General features: G+C 44.6%; 1 protein-coding gene across 1 annotated transcript in view; it reads right to left on the reverse strand.

Annotated features, from left to right (window-relative positions):
• Positions 1-6,700: 6,700 nt before the first annotated feature.
• Positions 6,701-21,502, reverse strand: part of rnf40 (ring finger protein 40) — a 58,322-nt gene continuing 43,520 nt past the window's right edge. The window contains exons 15-20 of the mRNA XM_084322449.1: positions 18,644-18,793; positions 11,602-11,814; positions 11,114-11,239; positions 10,786-10,926; positions 9,474-9,575; positions 6,701-8,469 (exon numbers count right to left, since the gene is read on the reverse strand). Of these exons, the coding sequence (XP_084178575.1) occupies positions 8,293-8,469; positions 9,474-9,575; positions 10,786-10,926; positions 11,114-11,239; positions 11,602-11,814; positions 18,644-18,793 (909 nt within the window). The 3' untranslated portion in view covers positions 6,701-8,292. The remainder of the gene's footprint in view (positions 8,470-9,473; positions 9,576-10,785; positions 10,927-11,113; positions 11,240-11,601; positions 11,815-18,643; positions 18,794-21,502) is intronic.

Raw genomic sequence — 21,502 nt, forward strand, 5'->3', positions numbered from 1 at the left:
ACTACATAATTATTGGTAAGCTACCTCCTTATACTACATCATTATTGGTAAGCTACCTCCTTATACTACATCACTACCTCCTTATATACATGTCATAAATGTATAGATGTAGCAGTACTGTCTATCTGTATATCATGTATGTCATATATGTCCTGATGAATTGAAAATGGGGGACCCTGATGTAATCTGTTAATAAAGTTTTCAATCAATCAATCAATCATTACTGGTAAGCTACCCCCTTATACTACACCATTACTGGTAAGCTACCTCCTTATACTACATCATTATTGGTAAGCTACCTCCTTATACTACATCATTATTGGTAAGCTACCTCCTTATACTACACCATTACTGGTGGTAAGCTACCTCCTTATACTACACCATTACTGGTAAGCTACCTCCTTATACTACATCATTACTGGTAAGCTACATCCTTATACTACATCTGCGCAATATGCCAGGTCGAGGGCCTTGAAGCGGATTCGTGTGGCGGGGAGCCAGTGCAGGTCCCTAAGAAGCGGGGTAACATGGGCTGACTTTGGTAGGTTGGAGATCTGCGTTCTAAATTAGTTGAAGAGGCTTGATGGCGGTGGTCGGTAGACCAGCAAGCAGTGCATTGCAGTAGTCGAGGCGAGAGATGACCGTTGATTGGACGAGGAGTTGGGTAGCTTCTTTTGTCAGGAAGGAGCGGATCCTTCTGACGTTGCTCAGGAGGAATCTGCAGGTTCTGGTTGTTGTGGCCGATCGTCGAGGCCAACGCCAAGGTTCTTGGTGGTCGGGGACGCGGCCATAGCTACATTCTCCACTGTGATGGATAGGTCGGTCAGGGGGGGGCAGGTGAAGCAATTCCGTTTTGCTTAGGTTCAGTTTGAGGTGGTTGGTCGTCATCCAGGCGAAGATGTCGGACAGACAGGCCAAGATCCACTCAGAGACATGGATATCGGAGGGAGGAAAGGAGAGGAAAAGTTGAGTATCATCGGCATAGCAATGATACGAGAAGTCATGAGACGTGATAATGTTACCCAGACATTTTAGTGTAGAGGGAGAAGAGGAGGGGTCCAATGACCGAGCCCTGGGGAACACCCGATCCGAAGGGGGCCGACAGGGTCCCTCTCCATGATACTCGGTCATCGAGGTATAGGACGTCAGCTATGCCAGCGCAGAGCCAGCCACTCCCATTCCTGTGAGGGATGCGAGGAGGATCTGGTGGTTGACTGTGTCGAAGGCTGCAGACAGGTCCAGGAGAATCAGGACAGAGGAGAGGCTATTCGCTTTTGCTAAGTGAAGAGCCTCTGTCACTGCTATGAGGGCTGTCTCTGTGGAGTGACCAGTCCTGAAGCCTGAGTGATTAGGGTCTAGGTAGGAGGTCATTCTGTAAGAGATAATCAGTAAGTTGGTTGGATTGATTGATTGATTGATTGAAAACTTTATTAACATATTGCAGAATGGGTACAGTACAGTACAGCTCAATACACACAATTGTTAAGGGGATGCAGACCAGAGAAAGACTTTCGTCTTGTTTACATCAGGGTCCCCCATTTTCAATTCATCAGGACATATATGACATACATGACATACAGATAGACAGTACTGCTACATCTATACATTTATGACATACCAGATTTGCAAATACAGTACTGTTTGTGATACAAAAGGAGTCAAGAAAAGGGAGTATATACATTTGACGTAGAAACTGTACATTGGAGGAGGTTGGGTGGGGGGGGTTGGGTACATTGGGATATTGACAACCATACTGGGTAATTTACATTGGAGGTGGTTGGGGGGGGGGGAGAAACACTGTATAAACAAGCAAAACTGTACATTGGGGGGGGGGGGGGGAGAGACACTGTACAGCACGTTCAAGAGATTTAGAGGAAGGAGAGAAGAGAGACAGGACGATAGTTGTCCAATGTCAGATACATGAAGGGGAGTTAGTGGTGTTAATGATGCTGGAGTTACGGGAGAATATGAGATCCAAGGAGCTGCCTGCTTTGTGAGTGGGAAGCATGACCGTGGGAGTCAGGTCGAAGGATTGTAGGAGAGAGACCACCGTGTCTGACTGAGACGAGTCAGGCAGATTGAAATCGCCCCATTAGGAGGAAGGGGGTACCATCTTCTGGCAAAGAGCTTAGAAGCATGTCCAGCTCGTCTGGGAAGTTTTCGAGGGGACTTGGGGGGCGATAGAGTAACAATGGTGAGATTGAATGGATTATTAGAGACAGATACTGCGTGGTATTCAACAGAGGAGAGTGACAGCGCTGGGAGTGATAATACATTTGTAGACCATGAGGGAGAGGTCAAGAGACCAGTGCCTCCACCACATCTGGAAGGTTGTGGTGTGTGAGTGAAGTTATAGTTTGTAGATAAGGCTGCAGGTGTTGTTGAGTTTTGAGTTATCTGGTGTTATCCAGGTCTCAGTGAGAGCCAGAAGCTGGAGGTTTTGACTATGGGCGTATGCAGTAATGAAGTCAGCTTTCCCGACGGCTGATTGACAATTCCATAAGCCTCCACGTACAGTGACAGGTATATTTGTGGCTAATGCCCCACACCTGTGGGATCCTGGCCTCTGCTTGGTGATAGCTCATATTAGCAGGACTGACCCAGGCAGCTTGAGACACGCCCACACTGTCACTGGGTGAAACTAAACTGAATTGTAGATTTAAGATTATACACAACAATTAGGTTCCCACATTTCTACTTACTCTCGGTCACTGGAACTCAGGTTAGTGTAGCTTCCCTGTGCTGTGTCAATACTACATCATTGTTGGTAAGCTACCTCCTTATACTACATCATGTGGGGCGGCTTTGGCTCAGGGGTAGAGCGGGTCGTCCAATGATCGAAGGGTTGGTGGTTCGAATCCCGCTCAAGCCCATGTCCATCCCATTGCCGTTGTGTCCTTGGGCAAGACACTTAACCTACTTGCCTCGTATGAATGTGTATGCATGTGAATGAATGTTGGTGGTGGTCGGAGGGGCCGTAGGCGATGATTATTCGCCACGCTTCCGTGAGTCTGCCTCAGGGCAGCTCTGGCTGCAATTGTAGCTTACCACCACCGGTATGACTGTGTATGAACGAATAATGGACTCTGAAGCGCTCTGGGTGTCATGAAGAGCGCTATATAAATCCAAGCCATTATTATTATCATTATTGGAATGGAATTTTGGAACCTATGGAACCGTTTCTAATGACTGGCTGCTGGTCCAGTTTGCTCTGAACAGGGTAAATCTGCATTTCTCTATGATGCCCCTCTAGCTCATGGAATGAACTCCAACAGTCCTTAAAGCTCGAGATTCTCCCCTCTGTTGCAGAGTTTAAAACCTTGATCTCCAACCTTTGTCAATCAGGTTGTACGTGTTTTAATTGATAGTTATCCTTACTTGTCTTATTATGATTTTATATGCATTTTTTGCTTAATTCTGTATGTTCACTCGTCGTGACTGTAAATAAGGGAAACCTCAGATGCCTTTCGAGTTAAAAATAAAGGTATGAAATTTAATTTAATTAAAATATTGAACAGGTTGCTTGGCCCCTGGAAGTGCTGCTCTTTCTTCCCTGCCACCCCCCCTCTAGGCAAAAAAACCCCTTTCCTTAAGTAACATGACAGAATGTAAAGTTAGTTGTTATAGTGACACCATCTGGCCAAATGGCACCACATTAGACATGTCACTCCCTAGGGTCCTAAGCAATGCACCCACCAAGTGTGAAATTGATTGGCTGAATGGTTCGAGATATGAGTCAAGTTTGTTGTTGTTATAGCGCCAACATCTGGTCAAATAGCAGCAAACACCGACTGCACTTCCTTATTGCTGCTCTCCTCAGCAGAACACCCAAGTGGGGTCCTACTAATCACCATAAAGTACCACAAAGAACCACAAAGTATACCCAAAAAAAAACACAAAATACCCCAAAGTGCCTGGAAATATACCACAAAGTACCCCCAAATATACCCTAAAATACCACAAAATACCCCCAGAGAACCTCAAAGTATATCCCCAAAATGAAAAACTAAAATGTGCACATTTCCCATAAAAAATGTTTTAATATATTTTTTAAGATGAGTTAGAATGTCCTGCTATGTTGTCATGTCACTGTTGTCTCCTTTCTTCCATCATTACTGGAATTTGTTAAAATCTTTTATACTGTTTGTTCAGTGTTCAATACAGATGTTATTACATTTGGAGATTATAATATATAAAAATAAACATTTGTTTTGAAAATATGTGGTACTTTGGGAATGGGAAATGGACTGCACATATATAGCGCTTTCCTACATATAATTGTAAGTATATACTAGCTATTTGCATTTCCTCCCGACAAACGGATGTTTTATGGCAATTAGAAAGTAATTTCCCATAACTGTTATCTGGGATCACTCCAGTGCTCTCTGCAGCTGGTGCCTTGCGCAATTTGATAATATTTAGACCACGCATTTGAATATCTAAACGTCCCTGACGCAGAGTCCAGTTATTATCGCCTGGGTCAGGGGTGGAGCCCAATACAGAACAACAACGATAACCTAATGAACACATGCCCTCCGTGGAGTCAGGTTGAACCCTTCAACGATGTAGATTACTGGGTTTAGGGGAAGTTGTGTCCTTTAGCTTTAGTGATGGTTCATTATTTTTATAATCCTTTTATATATTATATATAATCTTTTATACTTTTTTTTTAATCTGTCTTGTGACCTCAAATGTTATTATTAGTTGATGATCTGTTAATTATTACTATATATTTATTTATTCCTTACATTTATTATTGTGTTATGGTATGTCATGGTATGTCTTGTTATATGTTATGTTATAATGTGAAAAAAATAAATAAATTAAAATAAATTAAAAAAAAAAGTAGATTACAGCATGGGCTACTAATGACATCCCTTTAACACCATAGCTGCTCACCACATCTCTCTAGATGTTCCCTGTTAACACTTCCTTTGGTCAATCCTCCTCTAGATGTTCCCCGTGTTAACACTTCCTTTGGTCAATTCTCCTCTCTAGATGTTCCGTGTTAACACTTCCTTTGGTCAATCCTGCTCTAGATGTTCTGTGTGTTAACACTTCCTTTGGTCAATCCTCCTCTAGATGTTCCCCGTGTTAACACTTCCTTTGGTCAATCCTGCTCTAGATGTTCCGTGTGTTAATACTTCCTTTGGTCAATCCTCCTCTAGATGTTACCCGTGTTAACACTTCCTTTGGTCAATCCTCCTCTCTAGATGTTCCGTGTTAACACTTCCTTTGGTCAATCCTGCTCTAGATGTTCCGTGTGTTAACACTTCCTTTGGTCAAGCCTCCTCTCTAGATGTTCCCCGTGTTAACACTGGATTCAATTCTCCTCCCAATTTGCTGATGCCAGCAGTTGGAACGGGAAGACTTTGAAAATGGACAAATTGATCCCCCTCACTACTATTAACTCAATCAGCGCCAGAGGTCGCTGTTTACCGTGTGGTAAGAAGGCCACCGCTTTAAAGAATAGGAATACATGGCAGTGTTTGCAGGGCTCAAACTATATTATATATCATAGCTATGGATATAATACTATTGCCCATTTGACATAGAGTATCTATCGTTCAATTTGTGAAAAAGAAAAATTTCATCCATACATTCCCGTGGCGAATAGGAGTATAGTTTTAGAGTAATCCTGTCTAATCCCAGAAAACTACGCTATGCAGCAATACGTGCATTTCCCTAAAAAACGTGGTGTTTCTCGCCTGAAATCAACGCTATATTATCAGTATTATGTTTCATCATGAATGCATGAAAGGGTGGGGGGGGGGGGGGGGGTTTCTATGCTTCGATCGTCACCAACGGAATACGTTACACACACACACACACATTAGACACATAGGCTCTGATCGCAGTGAAAGGATTCTTGGATCAACGAAGATTGATAGCATATAGCCCTTACCTTGACTAGGATGTAGTCCAAAAAGAATATTCCAATTATCTGATCGCCGTTCCAAGTATTGATGTCGATCGTGTTGCCAACATAATCCACCAAAGGACATGAACCGGGAGTGCTTGATTCTCCTCAATCCATGTGTTATAAACGCTGCCAGACAAGGAAAACCCGGACCGGACTTTTTAGATCGACACACAGCCCAAGCCAGAGAGTTTCAAAGGATGTGCAATACCGGCCGCAAGGCGGCAGTATTGGACGTTTGCGATCTCAGACTCATTCCCAATGATAACACAGGCTCCCTCGATGGATTATGAATGGGAATATCGAATAAAAGAAATAACGATAGAAAACCCGACTTTTCTCGGGTTTGGCGCTCAAGCGTCGGCGAGTTTACCCCGACTTTATTCGTGAGTGGCGTCCAATGAGTTAAGAACTATCAGGTGTGTATTGTTTACACACACACCTTATCAGTGTGTATTGTTTACACACACCTGCTACTGCCACCCAGCGTTTTGACTGTAATTTGTCTGTTCTGCTTCATGTATTACATACAGTGTCATTTTATTTACTCGTTTGTTTGATGTGTTTTAATTACCCTTACTTCTGTGATGTGTCATCCGTCTCTTTTCTATTTTTCCCCTTTCCCAAGAGAGCCCCTGTTGTCCCCTCACCAGGCAGTCATTGAAAATAAGAATTTGTTCTTAATTGACCAGACTGGTTAAATAAAGGTCAAACAAATAAAATAAAATCCACTGCACGTGCCAAGTGACGTACAAAATCACCACTAGGCAGGCTACAAAATCCAAAAAACTGTTCTAATTTATTTATGACATGTTATGCATTTTCATATGACAAAAAAAACAATCACAGTCAACACTGCCCACACTCATCATCATCATCATCATCATCATCGTCATCATCGATCCAGATATTCTCACAGCTCTTTAAAATTACATCAAAAGGTTTGCGAAGGACCTCTTACTTTTCACCAAAGTACGTTTCTTTTTTCCCCCTCTTTTTCCCCCCCTTCCGCTGGGAGGCCTGGAACCCGTTATGTAGGCATGTTACAGGGCTCTCCGGCTGCACTGCCGTTCCCACAAGAGCTAACGTCAAACAGACGTGAGCCCAACTCTCGTTAAACAGTTCACATCGTCAGAACGGGAGGAGGAGGGGTGGGTGGAGGGGGGGGGGGGAGGAGGGCTTCGCTGGTTCAATTAAGAGGACCTTGTTGTTAAGCAGATGTTTTTATACTTTCGAATGTCACGGTTAACCTTTTCGCAGGAAAAGCAGCCTAGCGGGGGGACGCTGGGCAGGGGGGCTGAGGACACCCATGTGAGCCGACTTTCCACCGGAGTGATTTCATCAGTAATGAGGCACTATAAGCTGCAGATGTTGTGTCAGGCGTCTCCGTGGCGACGGGATGAACACAGAGCGCGGCACGGGGCCCAAGGTGATCCACACAGTGCTGCATGCGCCGCCGACTCTGGGCCAGGCGGCTGCGACGGGCTGCAGGACTTCTTGAGGGGGGGGGGGATTACGTTAGTAGAACAGTGACGTTTGTTTTCTTTTACTTCTATAAGGATAAAAACATCTAGATTCATGTGTTGCTCTGCAGGGCCTCTCGAAATGTGAAAAACATGGACGCCTGGGAGTTTTCTGAGAGCACCTTCAGCTGCACGGAGTTCACAGAATTACAAAAAGAAAAAAAAACACAACAGCAGAGTGACGTACAAAAAAGTACTACGTGAAGATCAAGATTTCTTAGGATTAGGTTCCATTATTTTTTTTTCATGGCCAAAATCGGTTAAAACTTTCGATAAACGTTTAAAAAGAAAAGAAAACCCGGGCCAATAAGTTAAAAGTGAAGAGGTTGGACAGACAGATCTGCCAAGTGCAGAGTCGGCAGAGCTGGACAGGACGTCACCGTATGTACAAAGCAACTGTGTTTATTGACGACAGCACGTTCAACTTCTCTCAGTCACAAAGAAAAAAAACTCACTATCTCGTTTGGTCTCCAACTTTCAGCACAGACTGGCGATGGTGTGATAAAAATAAGTCTTTCCGGGGGGAGTGGGTGGAGGGAGTGTGTGTGTGTGTGTGTGTGGGGGGGGGGGGGGTGTTAAACATGGAGAACACAAGTGTTCTGATATGACCGGAATGCCTCGGAAGATTCCTTCAGTTCTTTGTCGTTTCTCCCGTTTTTCCGCCTCTCCTTTGGTTCTGTCCAACTGTTCTCCCTCTCTCTCTGTTCTCTCTCTCTCTTTCTCTCCGTTCTCACTCTTTCACGCACTCACTCGCTCTCTCACTCTCACTCTCTCGCTCTCTCTCAATCTCTCCGTCTCTCTCCCTCCTGTGTCGTGGTGGTCTCTCTCCCCCCCACCCTCTCGCTCCCTCTAGGTGATGTAGATGCGGTGGAAGTCGTTCGCCCCGAAGGCGCAGTTGCACTTGGGGCACTTCCTCTGCCGTGTGTCGTAGCGCGTCTTCAGGCACTCGTAGCAGAAGACGTGGAAACACTTGGTGAGGACCGTCTCCTTGTCCCGCGTGTTGCAGCACGGACAGCGCAGCTTGGCCTGGAGACGGGGAGGGAGAGGGGGAGGGAGAGGGAGTGAATACAAGTGGCAAAACATGTAATTAATCACTATTAACTACGAGGTCTTTTAGCCTTTCTATCTTTTTAGACTATCACATGGCTCCTCTGTTGGTCTGGGGAGGGTGTACTGTAGACTATCACATGCTGTCCTACTGTTGGTCTGGGGAGGGTGTAGACTACCACATGCCTCCTCTGTTGGTCTGGGGAGGGTATAGACCATCACATGTCTCCTCCGATTCATGTGGAGTCGCCAGCTGCTTCTTTTCACCTTACAGCGAGGAGTTTCACTGGGAGAACAGAACGCGTGCGGAGGTTCACGTCATCTCCCCCAGATCCCCTCCCTGCTGAACAGGCCAGGACTCAGACCCCACCGGCTTCCCACCCGCGAACACTGACCAAGCCAGAGGTACCGCTGACCGCTGGATCCAAACCCGAGTCTCTGCGGTGGTAGGAGAGTGCCGACCTTGTGTATACTGCACCTTGTGTTTACTTTTACTCATAGTATACTTTCAGATTAAAATTCTTTATTGCCTATATTTATTGTAACATAAAATATAACCAATAGGGAATATTAGGGATATGTCTCATATTTTTATATTCAGAGCATATTTTATTGCCTATATTTATGTCTTTCTACTATTACCCTGCCCATACCTGTAACCCCCCCCCCCCCATGCTGTTATGACGTTTTAATTTCCCCCAAGGGGATCAATAAAGGAATATCTTATGTTATCTCATCTTATTCATCACACGTCTGAGATCAGTGTTCAAGTTTACAATGGCCATATACACCTCACTATGACTTATGAGCCAATCTGGTCTCAGATCCTCTTTCAGATACTTGATGAACAACAGGCCCAGGATATAAAAGGAAGGAAACGATAGGAGGGGATGCCTAGAAACCTTCAGGGGAGATGAAGGGAGGCCGTATATATCTGAATAAACCACATCGAACCCTGGAAGACGGCGTGTCGACAGACGCACCTTGTACTGGTTGATCTCCTCCTGCAGGATCTCGTCGGCGTCCGTGTACACCTCCACCTTCTTCTGCTTCTCCAGCCTGCGTCTCAGCCGGGACAGGTCCTCCTGGAAGACAGACACCAACACAGGTGTTACAGGTGCATCAGAGCCAGAACCGATAGACCCAGAGCCATCGACACCTTGACCTCCGACATGCACCAACAACACCACCCCCTCCGCCCACACTGTGCAATATATAGACCGCCACTACTGTCCGACTGCGATTGCTGTATATTCTGTATTGTATAGTATTGTGACTATGGTTTCTTTTTTATCTGTATAGAATTGTGACATTGTTTCTCTCTTTTATTTGTATAGTATTGTGACATTGTTTCTTTTTTATTTGTATAGTATTGTGACAGTTTTTTTTTTGTACCCACTTTTTCTCCTATTTTTCTCCCATCCCAATTTCGCGGTGCCAATTCTCCCCTCCCCTGTCTTGAACGCTGCTCGCATATGCCCCCCACTGGCCGGTTGTAGGGAGGATAGAAGCCTTGCATCACGTGTCCCCTCCGATACACGAGGAGGCAGCCTGTCACATCTTTTCACCTGCCAGCGCGGACTCCAATTGGCGAGGTGTAACGCGTGGGAGGCTCACACTACCCCCGCCATTTCCTGTCTCTGCTGTGCAGACGTCCCCCAACCGACCTGTAGGAGTCGCTGTCCACAACGTCCAGATTACCACCCATCGACTTCCACCCGCTGACTCTGCCAATTGAGTTAGTATGACGGCCGGCCGAAGCCGGAGGCAACGCCGACAGCCGGATTCGAACCCGGTGTCTCTTGCGTTGGTGACGAGCGCAATCCGCTGCGCCACACAGCCGCCCTGACATTGTTTCTTTTTGATCTGTATAGAATTGTGACATTGTTTCTTTCTTTTATTTGTATAGTATTGTGACCGTTTCTTTTTTATCTGTATAGAATTGTGACATTGTTTCTTTCTTTTATTTGTATAGTATTGTGACATCGTTTCTTTTTTATCTGTATAGTACTGTGATATTATGTTTCTTTTTTATTACTCGTGTGAACCAGCACCGTAAGTTCCCTAACATCGTATAATGACAATAAAGACTATTCTGTTCCATCTATAGCCAGAGGCCCGTCCAGAAGCACTCACACATGTCCTGATCTGCTACTCTACTTAAGCCTGGACCCACGGCAGCTGGAAGCAGGAGAGGAGTCATCGGTATCCGCGCGCTCCAAACATTGAGCAAGACGCGTCCCGGCTGACGGACCGAGAGAGCCGTGACGTGGTGGGGGGGGGGGGGTTACGTACCTGCGCTCTCTTGAGGTTCCCACTCTCCCTCTCGCGGGCGGTGCGGTTCTCGGCGACGGAGACCTGGATCTCCTTCAGCTTGGCCTGCGTGTGCTCCAGCTGCACCTTCAGGTCCTCCGCCAGCTGGGCCGCCTCCACGGCCTGCGAACAGAGAGACGAGACGACACGGTCAATAAAGAAGAGGAGCCGCCCATCGGCTCCCGATGCTGCAACACCCCGCTGGTTTCACACGAGACCCGCGTGGAGCCGGACGACGCGGACCAGAGAGCGGCGGCCTCCGAGCTTCCGAGATTTCGCTCGCTACAAATCAAAAACGTCCCCAACTCGCCTTCCTCTTGTTGAGCTCCAGCGCCTGCGACCGGACGCCCAGCTCCTTCTCCAGCGCGGCCAGGGCGCTCTGCAGGACGCCCTCCTTCTCCTCCAGCTTCTGCACCACCAGCAGCTGTTGCTCCACCTGCGAGAGAGAGACAGGGACGGTGAGCAATCAGGTACGTTTCCCCTGCAGAGATTTATTTATTTACCATTATTATTATTATAGACGGCCCACCATGAATAGATTTACATTCTTATGATTTACAAAACTGACAGGTTAACATGTTAATGGTGCTTGTTGTAGAATAACATGTTAATGGTGCTTGTTGTAGAACAACATGTTAATGGTGCTTGTTGTGGAATATGTAGTCTTTCTACAGCCGACTATCAAATGCACGCCACCACCATGAATAATAACATAAATAATAATAATAATAAGGAAACCGTTGGCCGCTGTGTCCGCAGCAGAGGCGGGGCCCCGGGTCCCGTGACTCCTGCCCTCACCTGGGTCTTGAAGGTGAGCACCTGGTCGGCCAGCTCCTCCTTCTCCTCCCTCAGCAGCTTGTAGATCTGGTTGGACTTGATCCGCTCGCTCATCAGCTTGAAGTTGGCGTCGTCCTTCTCCCGGAGCTGCTGCAGCAGGCGGCTGTTCTGCTCCTGCATGTCCTCGAAGGCCTGGCCCGTCACGTCCATCTCGCTCAGCAACGACTCCTCCTCCTGCACCAGGGGAGAGGGACGTCAGGGACGGCTACCTGCACCCGCGCAGAGCGCAGGGTTAACCCTTTCAATACCACACCGCCAAAGAGTTAACCCTTTCACAACCACACTAAACAAGGTTAACCCTTTCACTGCCACACTACAGGAGGCTAACCCTTTCACAACCACACTAAAGAAGGTTAACCCTAGGGGAGCTCCCGTAGCTCACCGCATATCTCGGCGCTATTTCTGCGTCGGGGAAAACCGTGCTCGTCACGGATCTGGGGTAAACGAGTTTGATTCCCGGACCCGCCGTATTTTCTCAGAGTGTCTTCCCCTGCTCTACATCCTATTTCAACCTGTTTCTGTCGGTCATGCTTGACCAGAAAAGCGATAAACGCAAAAAAAAAAAAAAAAAGGTAAAAAATAAATAAAATAATTAACCCTTTCACTGTCACACTGTAGACTTTTAACCCTTTCACTACCACACTACAGAAGGTTAACCCTTTCACTGCCACAGTACTTTTAACCCTTTCACAACTACAATACAGAAGGTCAACCCTTTCACTACCAAAGGGTTAACCCTTTCGCCCCGACAATACAGAAGGTTAACCCTTTCACTACCACACACGACAAAGGGTCAACCCTTTCACTACCACACTACAGAAGGTTAACCCTTTCACAACCACACTACATACGGTTAACCTTTCACTACCACACTACAGAAGGTTAACCCTTTCACTACCACACTACAGAAGATTAACCCTTTCACTACCACACCACCAAACGGTTTACCCTTTCACAGCAACAATACAGAAGGTTCACTGTGACACACGACAAAGGGTTAACCCTTTCACAACCACACTACAGAAGGTTAACCCTTTCACTGCCACACACGACAAAGTGTCAACCCTTTCACAACCACACTAAATAAGGTTAACCCTTTCACAACCACACCACAGAATGTTAACCCTTTCACTACCACGCTGCAGAAGGTTAACCCATTTCACTACCACACCAGTGAAAGGGTTAACCTTCTGTAGTGTGGCAGTGAAAGGGTTAAAGTAGGGGTGGACAGGGGTGACGTTTCCCCAGATCCAGTAGTTGCTGCAGCAATAGTCCGTTTTTAGAATGCGTCTTACAAACGCACGGCAGGAGCAAAAAAGAGATATTGCGTCACTCACACGCTACCAATTTTATTATGGCCAGCTCTGCTGACATAACGATGCACAGCAATATACCGGATGCTTATTGCGTGTTGTCAGTCAAAACGGTCAGTTACCATTTGTAATAATTACATTACCTCCACTTTGTCTGCGGCAGGTCTCTCCGCTCATGTATATATATATATATATATATATATATATATATATATATATATATATATATATCAATACTAGTCTATGCAAAGTGTGCGACATGTTGTTGGCACAATTTGGAAATGAACAAACAAGAACCGCTGTTTTTATCTTTTAGACGGCGCCAAGCGAACAAACCTTTCACGGTAATGTTGAGTTTACTATCCATGCTTCCAGCTTCCTGCAACAACTTACACGTCGTGTGGCACAAACAAACACTTTTTGGTGACGTCTTTGGTGGCATCCAAATTCGCTGCTGCTGCCCCTTGGCTCTGGAACAGCCTCTCCCACATAAGATCTTCCCAGAGCCTAGAGGCTTTTAAATCACTGCTCAAAACGCACCTCTTTTCCCTGGCCTTTGACCAGAGTTAGCCTGCCACTTGCACATGACATTTTCTGTTACTCTGGACTTTATCTAATTTCTTGTCTCTTTTATATCGCACCCTGCTCTTGTTTTCTTAATTGTACAATACCTTTTTCAGTAATCTTTGTGTATTTTTTACTTATTACTGCATTGTATGTGGTTTTATCATGTACCTGTGAAGCACTTTGGTTTGGCTTTAGTCATTTGTAAATGTGCTATAAAAATAAAGCTGACTTGACAAATACATTTATTCTTTAATTTATTCTTTAATCGCGCAGCCTCAAAACCACTGGAGTTCAGTTGAAACGGTCGATTCATGGATTACTCGCACCCCTCCCCAGCATTTGGATCATCTTTCTGCAGCGTGTCCAGTGTCAGTTTAAAGCCAGGACCGTCTTTGACCATATGGAAATGTGGCGTATATATCACCTTACGATTCTTGAAGAGTTTGGCTTCAAGAAATGGGAGATGGAAAATATTATTTTTTTTAACTTTCTTTTAATGAGTCATAAATCAGAATAGAGGTCTATTTCACGCCAGTGGTTACCAACGTAACTTTACAGCCAAAAAGTACAGTGGATACAATTATATTTACCAGTTGTCTCGTGTTGATCATTGTATCAAGTGTTCAAGTCAATCATCTAGAAAATTTAAACAAATGTAAACTACTGTTATTTGGATTACGGATTGGGCCTTTAAGGAGGGCAAGTGTCTGGGTTTGATATTTACCAGGGGCCTTTAATCTATTTGAACTGAATCAAACCGCACTTTTTTACTCTATCTAATCTATTCTATTTTATTATTTGTATTACTAAAAAAACTGATTTACCTTACCTTGCTACCTCTCTTATCTTTTTATTTTATTTTTTATGCTCGCTTATGCCTGGATTTTTTACTGTTGTGAAGCACTTTGAACTGCAATTTCTGCATGAAAAGTGCTATACAAATAAAGTTATTATTATTATTTACATATACTTACTATTTAACTGTTGGTGGTGAGGATCAGTTACTTACGGATAATGATTTTAGTTCGTTTTTTTTGACAAATCAAACTTCAAAGTTCAAGCTCTTTGAAAGAGAACCGATTGTGTTAAATAGTGCTTATATTGCGGCACAGTGGTCAGCACCGCTGCCTCACAGCACAAAGGTCGTGGGTTCGAACCCCGGCGGTGGAGGCCTGTCTGTGTGGAGTTTGCATGTTCTCCCCGTGTTTGCGTGGGCTTCCTCCAGGTACTCTGGTTTCCTCCCACACCATAGGACTACGGATGAAAACTAGCTCATTAGCTAAACTCTGGCACATTTACATTGATGTGGAAACTGAAGATGTTGATTCATGTGCATTGTCCCTGGGTAATAAATAAACTTAAACTTAAGCCTGCATGCATTATTCTTAAACTATTGCATTTGATTCATTCTCCTCCATTAATGTGACAAAAGCAGAAGCTCTCTTGGGATCAAAACAACAGAATCTATACGTACCGCTCAGCCAGCCAGCCAGGCTGCACCGGAGCCAAGCCGCGCGACGACAGCGCACTGTGACGTAACCCCCCCCCCCCCCCCGGCCTTACAATAACACTCCAAACTATTTAGTGATATCAGATTCGGGATGACAGCGGTGTCAAGAGTTGGATGAATATTATCACGGAACACACGCGGGTATTAAAACATCCAGCGCGAGGGTATCCAGTGTCCGAGCTCGCTGCCATGTCGCCGCAGAGCCAACGCGGTGACAGCGCCGTTAATACCGCTATGTCTCCTGATAACCAGGCCCCTTCAGGCCCTGTAAATTACCAGGAAATGCAGAAAACCCATAAAAAAAACGCACAGACATCACCCCGTGTCACACATATACGAGGCAATAAGAGAAGGTCTAGCAAAACGACAGGATTCGGGTCAATAAAAATCAGCTAAACGCCTCTTTATCAACCACCTCCTAGACTCTAGGCGGTTGATAAAGAGGCGTTTCGCTGATTTTTATCGACCTGAATCCTGTCATTTCGGTTTGCGAGGAGGACGCGTGATAACGGGACGTAAATCTCCCCGTGGCGCTCCGCGGCTCTGCAGCCAGAGAGACTCCCGCAGGACGACATGCCTGGAGGAGAGCTGACCTCTGGAGAACCGCAGACGCAATTTCCTAAGCGTTTGAAACTGTGGTCGAGGCTCAACTGGAGGAAAGTTGAAGAAACTGTAGTTCACTAGCGGTCTGCTCTCCTCTGGATGACCTCACTAGCGGTCTGCTCCCCTCTGGATGACCTCATCAGTCAGAGTTTCTCGGAGCGGAGCTCTCGGGACACGTGGGTCAGTTTTACATCTGATTATAGATAAGATATTCCTTGATTGATCCCCTTGGGGGAAATCCGGGCGTCATAGCAGCACGGGGGGGGGGGGGGGGGGGGGGTACAGATATGGGCAGAAAGTAATAGTAGAAAGACATGCATATAGGCAATCATTACAATTAGATCTGAATATAGAAATATGAGAGAAATAAACGGTGTAAACAATATAATTAACTTTAACTGATTAACCGAATATAAGAATACGAGTGTAAACAAAGGTGCAGAGGGAAATATGCCCCATCGGTTATATTATAAGGTAAAATAAATATAGGCAATAAAGAATTTGAATCTAAATATATACTACTAAGATGATATACTATGATATACATCATACGATGTAACGACAGGATTCAAGAAAAAAAAAATCTGCAAAATGCCCCCTTTGAGTCAATCGTTTGTTTGGTGTCAACTAGGGTGTCAATATTAACATCGTTTTGATTAATTTGAAAACCTATGCTATGAAAATATTTTTTACGCAATGGACCTGTCTCAAACCCTGCCCTCTTTTCTTGATCCTCCAATCACAACTGTCGCTTACCTCGGACAAACCAAGTTTGTCCGAGGTAAGCGACAGTTGTGATTGGAGGATCAAGAAAAGAGGGCAGGTTTTGAGACAGGTCAATTGATTGGATTACCCTTTGTGACCCCGACGCCGCCCATAGCTTGGACAACACCCGGCCGCGGAGGCTGCTTGTGTTGCCGTGCCGCGTCGCTCCGACGTGCAGGAGGACAACGAACGACCAGACGTCCCCTCCCGTCTTATTTCATTAAACAAACTCTCCCAAGTTTTGATTAAACCTCTTTCCCAGCGGAGCAGCAAGTAACGCCACACAGGTGGAGCTACGCTCGCTGATTAGGTTTGGTAGCAGTGATGTTAACAGAGGTCGTCTCTGGAGGAGTCGTCTGCCAACAAAGATGTTGTTACATCAAAGTACAAATGTCTTCACAAACTAGATCGCCATTCGACGTTACTTGAGACACCTGTGACCAATAAGGACTTGTGATTATTTCCCCGTGCGTTTATTCACGACTGCAGCCCCTACAGACGCATTTTGCTACGTATCTTTTAACGTGTTAACGTGACGCAAGCACATCATGGGATTAACGGATTGAGACCTGGTGTCTCCTTTTACAATGACAGTGATGATAATGACATAACAGTTATGATAATGACATAACAGTGATGATAATGACATAACAGTTATCATAACAGAGATGATAATGACATAACAGTGATGATAATGACATAACAGTGATGATAATGACATAACAGTGATGATAATGACATAACAGTTATCATAACAGAGATGATAATGACATAACAGTGATGATAATGACATAACAGTTATCATAACAGTGATGATAATGACATAAGGGTGATGATCATGACAGGATAACAGTGATGATAATGACTTGATAACAGTGATGATAATGACCCAACAGTGATAATGACATGATACCAGTGATGATAATGACATAACAGTGATGATAATGACTTGATAACAGTGATAATGACTTGATAACAGTGATGATAATGACCTAACAGTGATAATGACATGATAACAGTGATGATAATGACATAACAGTGATGATAATGACATAACAGTGATGATAATGACATAACAGTGATGATAATGACTTGATAACAGTGATAATGACTTGATAACAGTGATAATGACTTGATAACAGTGATAATGACTTGATAACAGTGATAATGACTTGATAATGACATGATAACAGTGATGATAATGATATGATAACAGTGATGATAATGACAGATATCAGTATTTTCTGAACAACACAAAACACGTGGGAGTATGCAAAGATAAGTCTTAAACTATAAAAGTATTGTCTCAAACTATAGAAGTACTGTCGCAAATGATAAAAGTACTGTCTGAAACTACAAAAGTACTGCCGTAAACTATAAAAGTACTATCATAAGCTATAAAAGCACTGCCTTAAACTATAAAAGCACCGTCTCAAACTATAAAAGTAAGGTCTCAAACCATAAAAGTACTATATGAAACCATAAAAGTACTGTCCCAAACTATGAAAGTACTATATGAAACTATGAAAGTACTGGCTGAAACCATAAAAGTACTGTCCCAAACTATGAAAGTACTATATGAAACTATGAAAGTACTGGCTGAAACAATAAAAGTACTGTCCCAAACGATGAAAGTACTGGCTGAAACCATAAAAGTACTGTCCCAAACTATGAAAGTACTATATGAAACTATGAAAGTACTGGCTGAAACCATAAAAGTACTGTCCCAAACGATGAAAGTACTGGCTGAAACCATAAAAGTACCAAACTATGAAAGTACTATATGAAACTATGAAAGTACTGGCTGAAACAATAAAAGTACTGTCCCAAACGATGAAAGTACTGGCTGAAACCATAAAAGTAATGTCCCAAACTATGAAAGTACTATCTGAAACTATGAAAGTACTGGCTGAAACCATAAAAGTACCAAACTATGAAAGTACTATATGAAACTAAGAAAGTACTATTGTAAACTACAAAAGTACTGTCTTTAACCATAAAGGTACTATAAAAGTACCGTCTTAAACTATAAAAGTATTGTCTTAACTATAAAAGTAGTAGTAACTATAAGAAAACAGACTTGCGTGGCTCTTGGTGTGAAGGAGTCATAGAGTAGCCTGTTGCTATTCCATTGAACAGCTTTGGCTGCCGTCGTTTCCGGTCAGTAACTGTATTAACAAACATTGCAAACAGGAAATGCGTTTAGCATGTTTATGTTGTCAAGTTAGACGGCCAGGTCACATACCTGCTTCGTGGCAGTGAGCTTCTTCTGTAGATGGTCGATGGTCTCCTCCGCCACCCTGATCTTCCTCAGGGCATCTTCATCGGCCAGCTTCTTGCTCTCCTTCCTCTCCCTCTCCTCCAGCTCTCGAACCCGTACCCTCAACTCTTCCACCTGGACACACACACACACAATATGTAACAAACTGAATTTGAGGAATCTATTTAGAGTTTGAAAGACTTCTTATATAGGGCTGGGGCAATATAACAACAGTCATCTGGAGGAAACAGAATGCGTGGATCAGAGCTGAAACAACTGGAGGTGACAGTGGCTCAGGAGGTAGAGCAGTGGCCTGGTAATCAAAAGGTTCCCGGTTCGATTCCGGGTCACCCCGGCAGCGTGTTGAGGTGTCCTTGAGCAAGACACTTGACCCCCCAACTGCTCCCGATGAGCAGGTCGGCACCTCGCATGGTCACCTTTGCCATCGGTGTGTGAATGTGTGAGTGAATACACTGTAAAGCACTTTGGGATTAAAGTCTATTGACTTCACTTGGCCTACTTAACCCATTCTAGCAATCAATGCAAAAAGCTAAATAAGGAGAAGAGAGAGAGAGGGAGGAGAGGGAGAGAGAGAGGGAGGAGAGGGAGAGAGAGAGATGGAGGGAGAGAGAGAGAGGTAGAGGTAGAGAGAGAAGAGAGAGATGGAGAGAGAGAGAAAGAGGGGGAGAGATGGCGAGAGGGAGAGAAAGATGGCGAAAGAGAGGGGGGATAGAGAGAGAGGGAGAGAGAGAGGGAGGGATAGAGATAGAGAGGGAGAGAGGGAGGGATAGAGAGAGAGGGAGAGAGAGAGGGAGGGATAGAGATAGAGAGGGAGAGAGGGAGGGAGGGATAGGGATAGAGATAGAGAGGGAGAGAACATACACACGTTCCCTCATGAGTCTCTGAGTCATTCTCCCCTGTCTGGTCCCAGTCCTGTGACTAATACTGGCTCTTCGCCTCGATCCTCAAAAATGAATTAAGTGTCTCTCCTTTCCCGTCCGTACGTCTAAACAAACACACACGAGACAAAACTCAAAAAGCCACAGGACTCCCATTCAGATGTCCCCCTCATCCCTCCCCCTCCCCCTCCTCCAGGGACCAGCTGTACAGATAGTAGCGACGGTCACTAGGCAACTAACCCGAGATGTGACGCAGCCCGGCGGTCACAAACACAGAACCTCTCCCGGGCCGGCGCTCAGCACCAGTGTGAGGATCATGACGCCTCAATGGAGGAGAATGTAACCGTCATCCAGTTCAACGCGGAGAGAGGAACTCCCATGTATTATTTATCCATCAGTATATTTGTTTTTCTAAATGAGTTCCCGCTGCGGAAACGGAAAAGAACATAACAGAGAGAAATAGCGACCAGATCTTGAACTGGTGCTACTGGGAAAGTGGGTCGCAGAGGTGGCACTAATGGAAAAGTTAGTCTAGAGCCCTGTAACTGTAACCCATCATCATTAGCCCTTTCACTACCACACTACAGAAGGTTAACCCTTTCACTACCACTCTACAGGTTAACCCTTTCACTACCACACTACAGGTTAACCCTTTCACTACCACTCTACAGGTTAACCCTTTCACTACCATACTACATAAGGTTAACCCTTTCACTACCACACTACAGGTTAACCCTTTCACTACCACACTACAGAACGTTAAACCTTTCATTACCACACTACAGAAAGTTAAACCTTTCATTACCACACTACAGAAGGTCCGTCTCCACATGCTGGATAGCGTGTATCATGGGGCTCTCTCTGAGATTTATTACAAACTGTGGATCTCGTACTCGCCATTGTGCATTATATTCAAAAGTGAACTGGACGTATATATGCACGTCGGCTCAGTCATTGGTATGTTTTGATTTACAAGGCCATTCTTGGTATGGTTCCGATTTATTTATCGTCTCTTTTAAAGTTGAATGGTGGAAATTACAATCTCCGTTCGAAGGATTTTATGCACTTTGCTGTTCCCAATGTCCGAACAGAAATGGGAAAGAAAGCCTTTAGGTTTTCCGCACCTACTGCATGGAACAATCTCCAGTCCGATCTGAAGATTCAAAGCTTGGTAAAACTGAATGTATTTAAGGCTATGGTGAAGCCTATTGTAACCATGTTTTCTGTGTGAAAATGTTTTATCTGACCATTTTGTAACGTTACTTTTATCTGTAATGTCTATGTGTGTTTGTTGAAACTTTGTGTTGCTGCTATTCTTGGCCACTGAGGTCTCCCTTGTAAAAGAGATCTTGGATCTCAATTGGGACAAACCTGGTTAAATAAAGGCTAAATAAAATAAAAATACCACACTACAGAAGGTTAACCCTTTCACTACCACACTACAGAAGGTTAACCCTTTCACTACCACACTACAGAAGGTTAACCTTTCACTACCACACTATAGGTTAACCTTTCACTACCACACTACAGAAGGTTAACCCTTTCACTACAGACGGTTAACCTTTCACTACCACACTACAGAAGGTTAACCCTTTCACTACCACTACCACTACAGGTTAACCTTTCACTACCACACTACAGAAGATTAACCCGTTCACTACCACACTACAGAAGGTTAACCCTTTCACTACCACACTACAGGCGGTTAACCCTTTCACTACCACACTACAGAAGGTTAACCCTTTCACTACCACACTGCAGAAGGTTAACCCTTTCACTACCACACTACAGAAGGTTAACACTTTCATTACTAATCGAACCGGGAACCTTCCGATTACCAGACGACTGCTTTACCTCCTGAGCCACTGTCGCACCTGATGCATCTGTAAGCATTCTATGAAAGGGTTAGGGTTACATTCTATGAAAGGCCACAAGGAGTGAGGAT

This window comes from Notolepis coatsorum (assembly GCF_963971535.1).
Source record: "Notolepis coatsorum genome assembly, chromosome: 10".
Taxonomy (NCBI): domain Eukaryota; kingdom Metazoa; phylum Chordata; class Actinopteri; order Aulopiformes; family Paralepididae; genus Notolepis; species Notolepis coatsorum.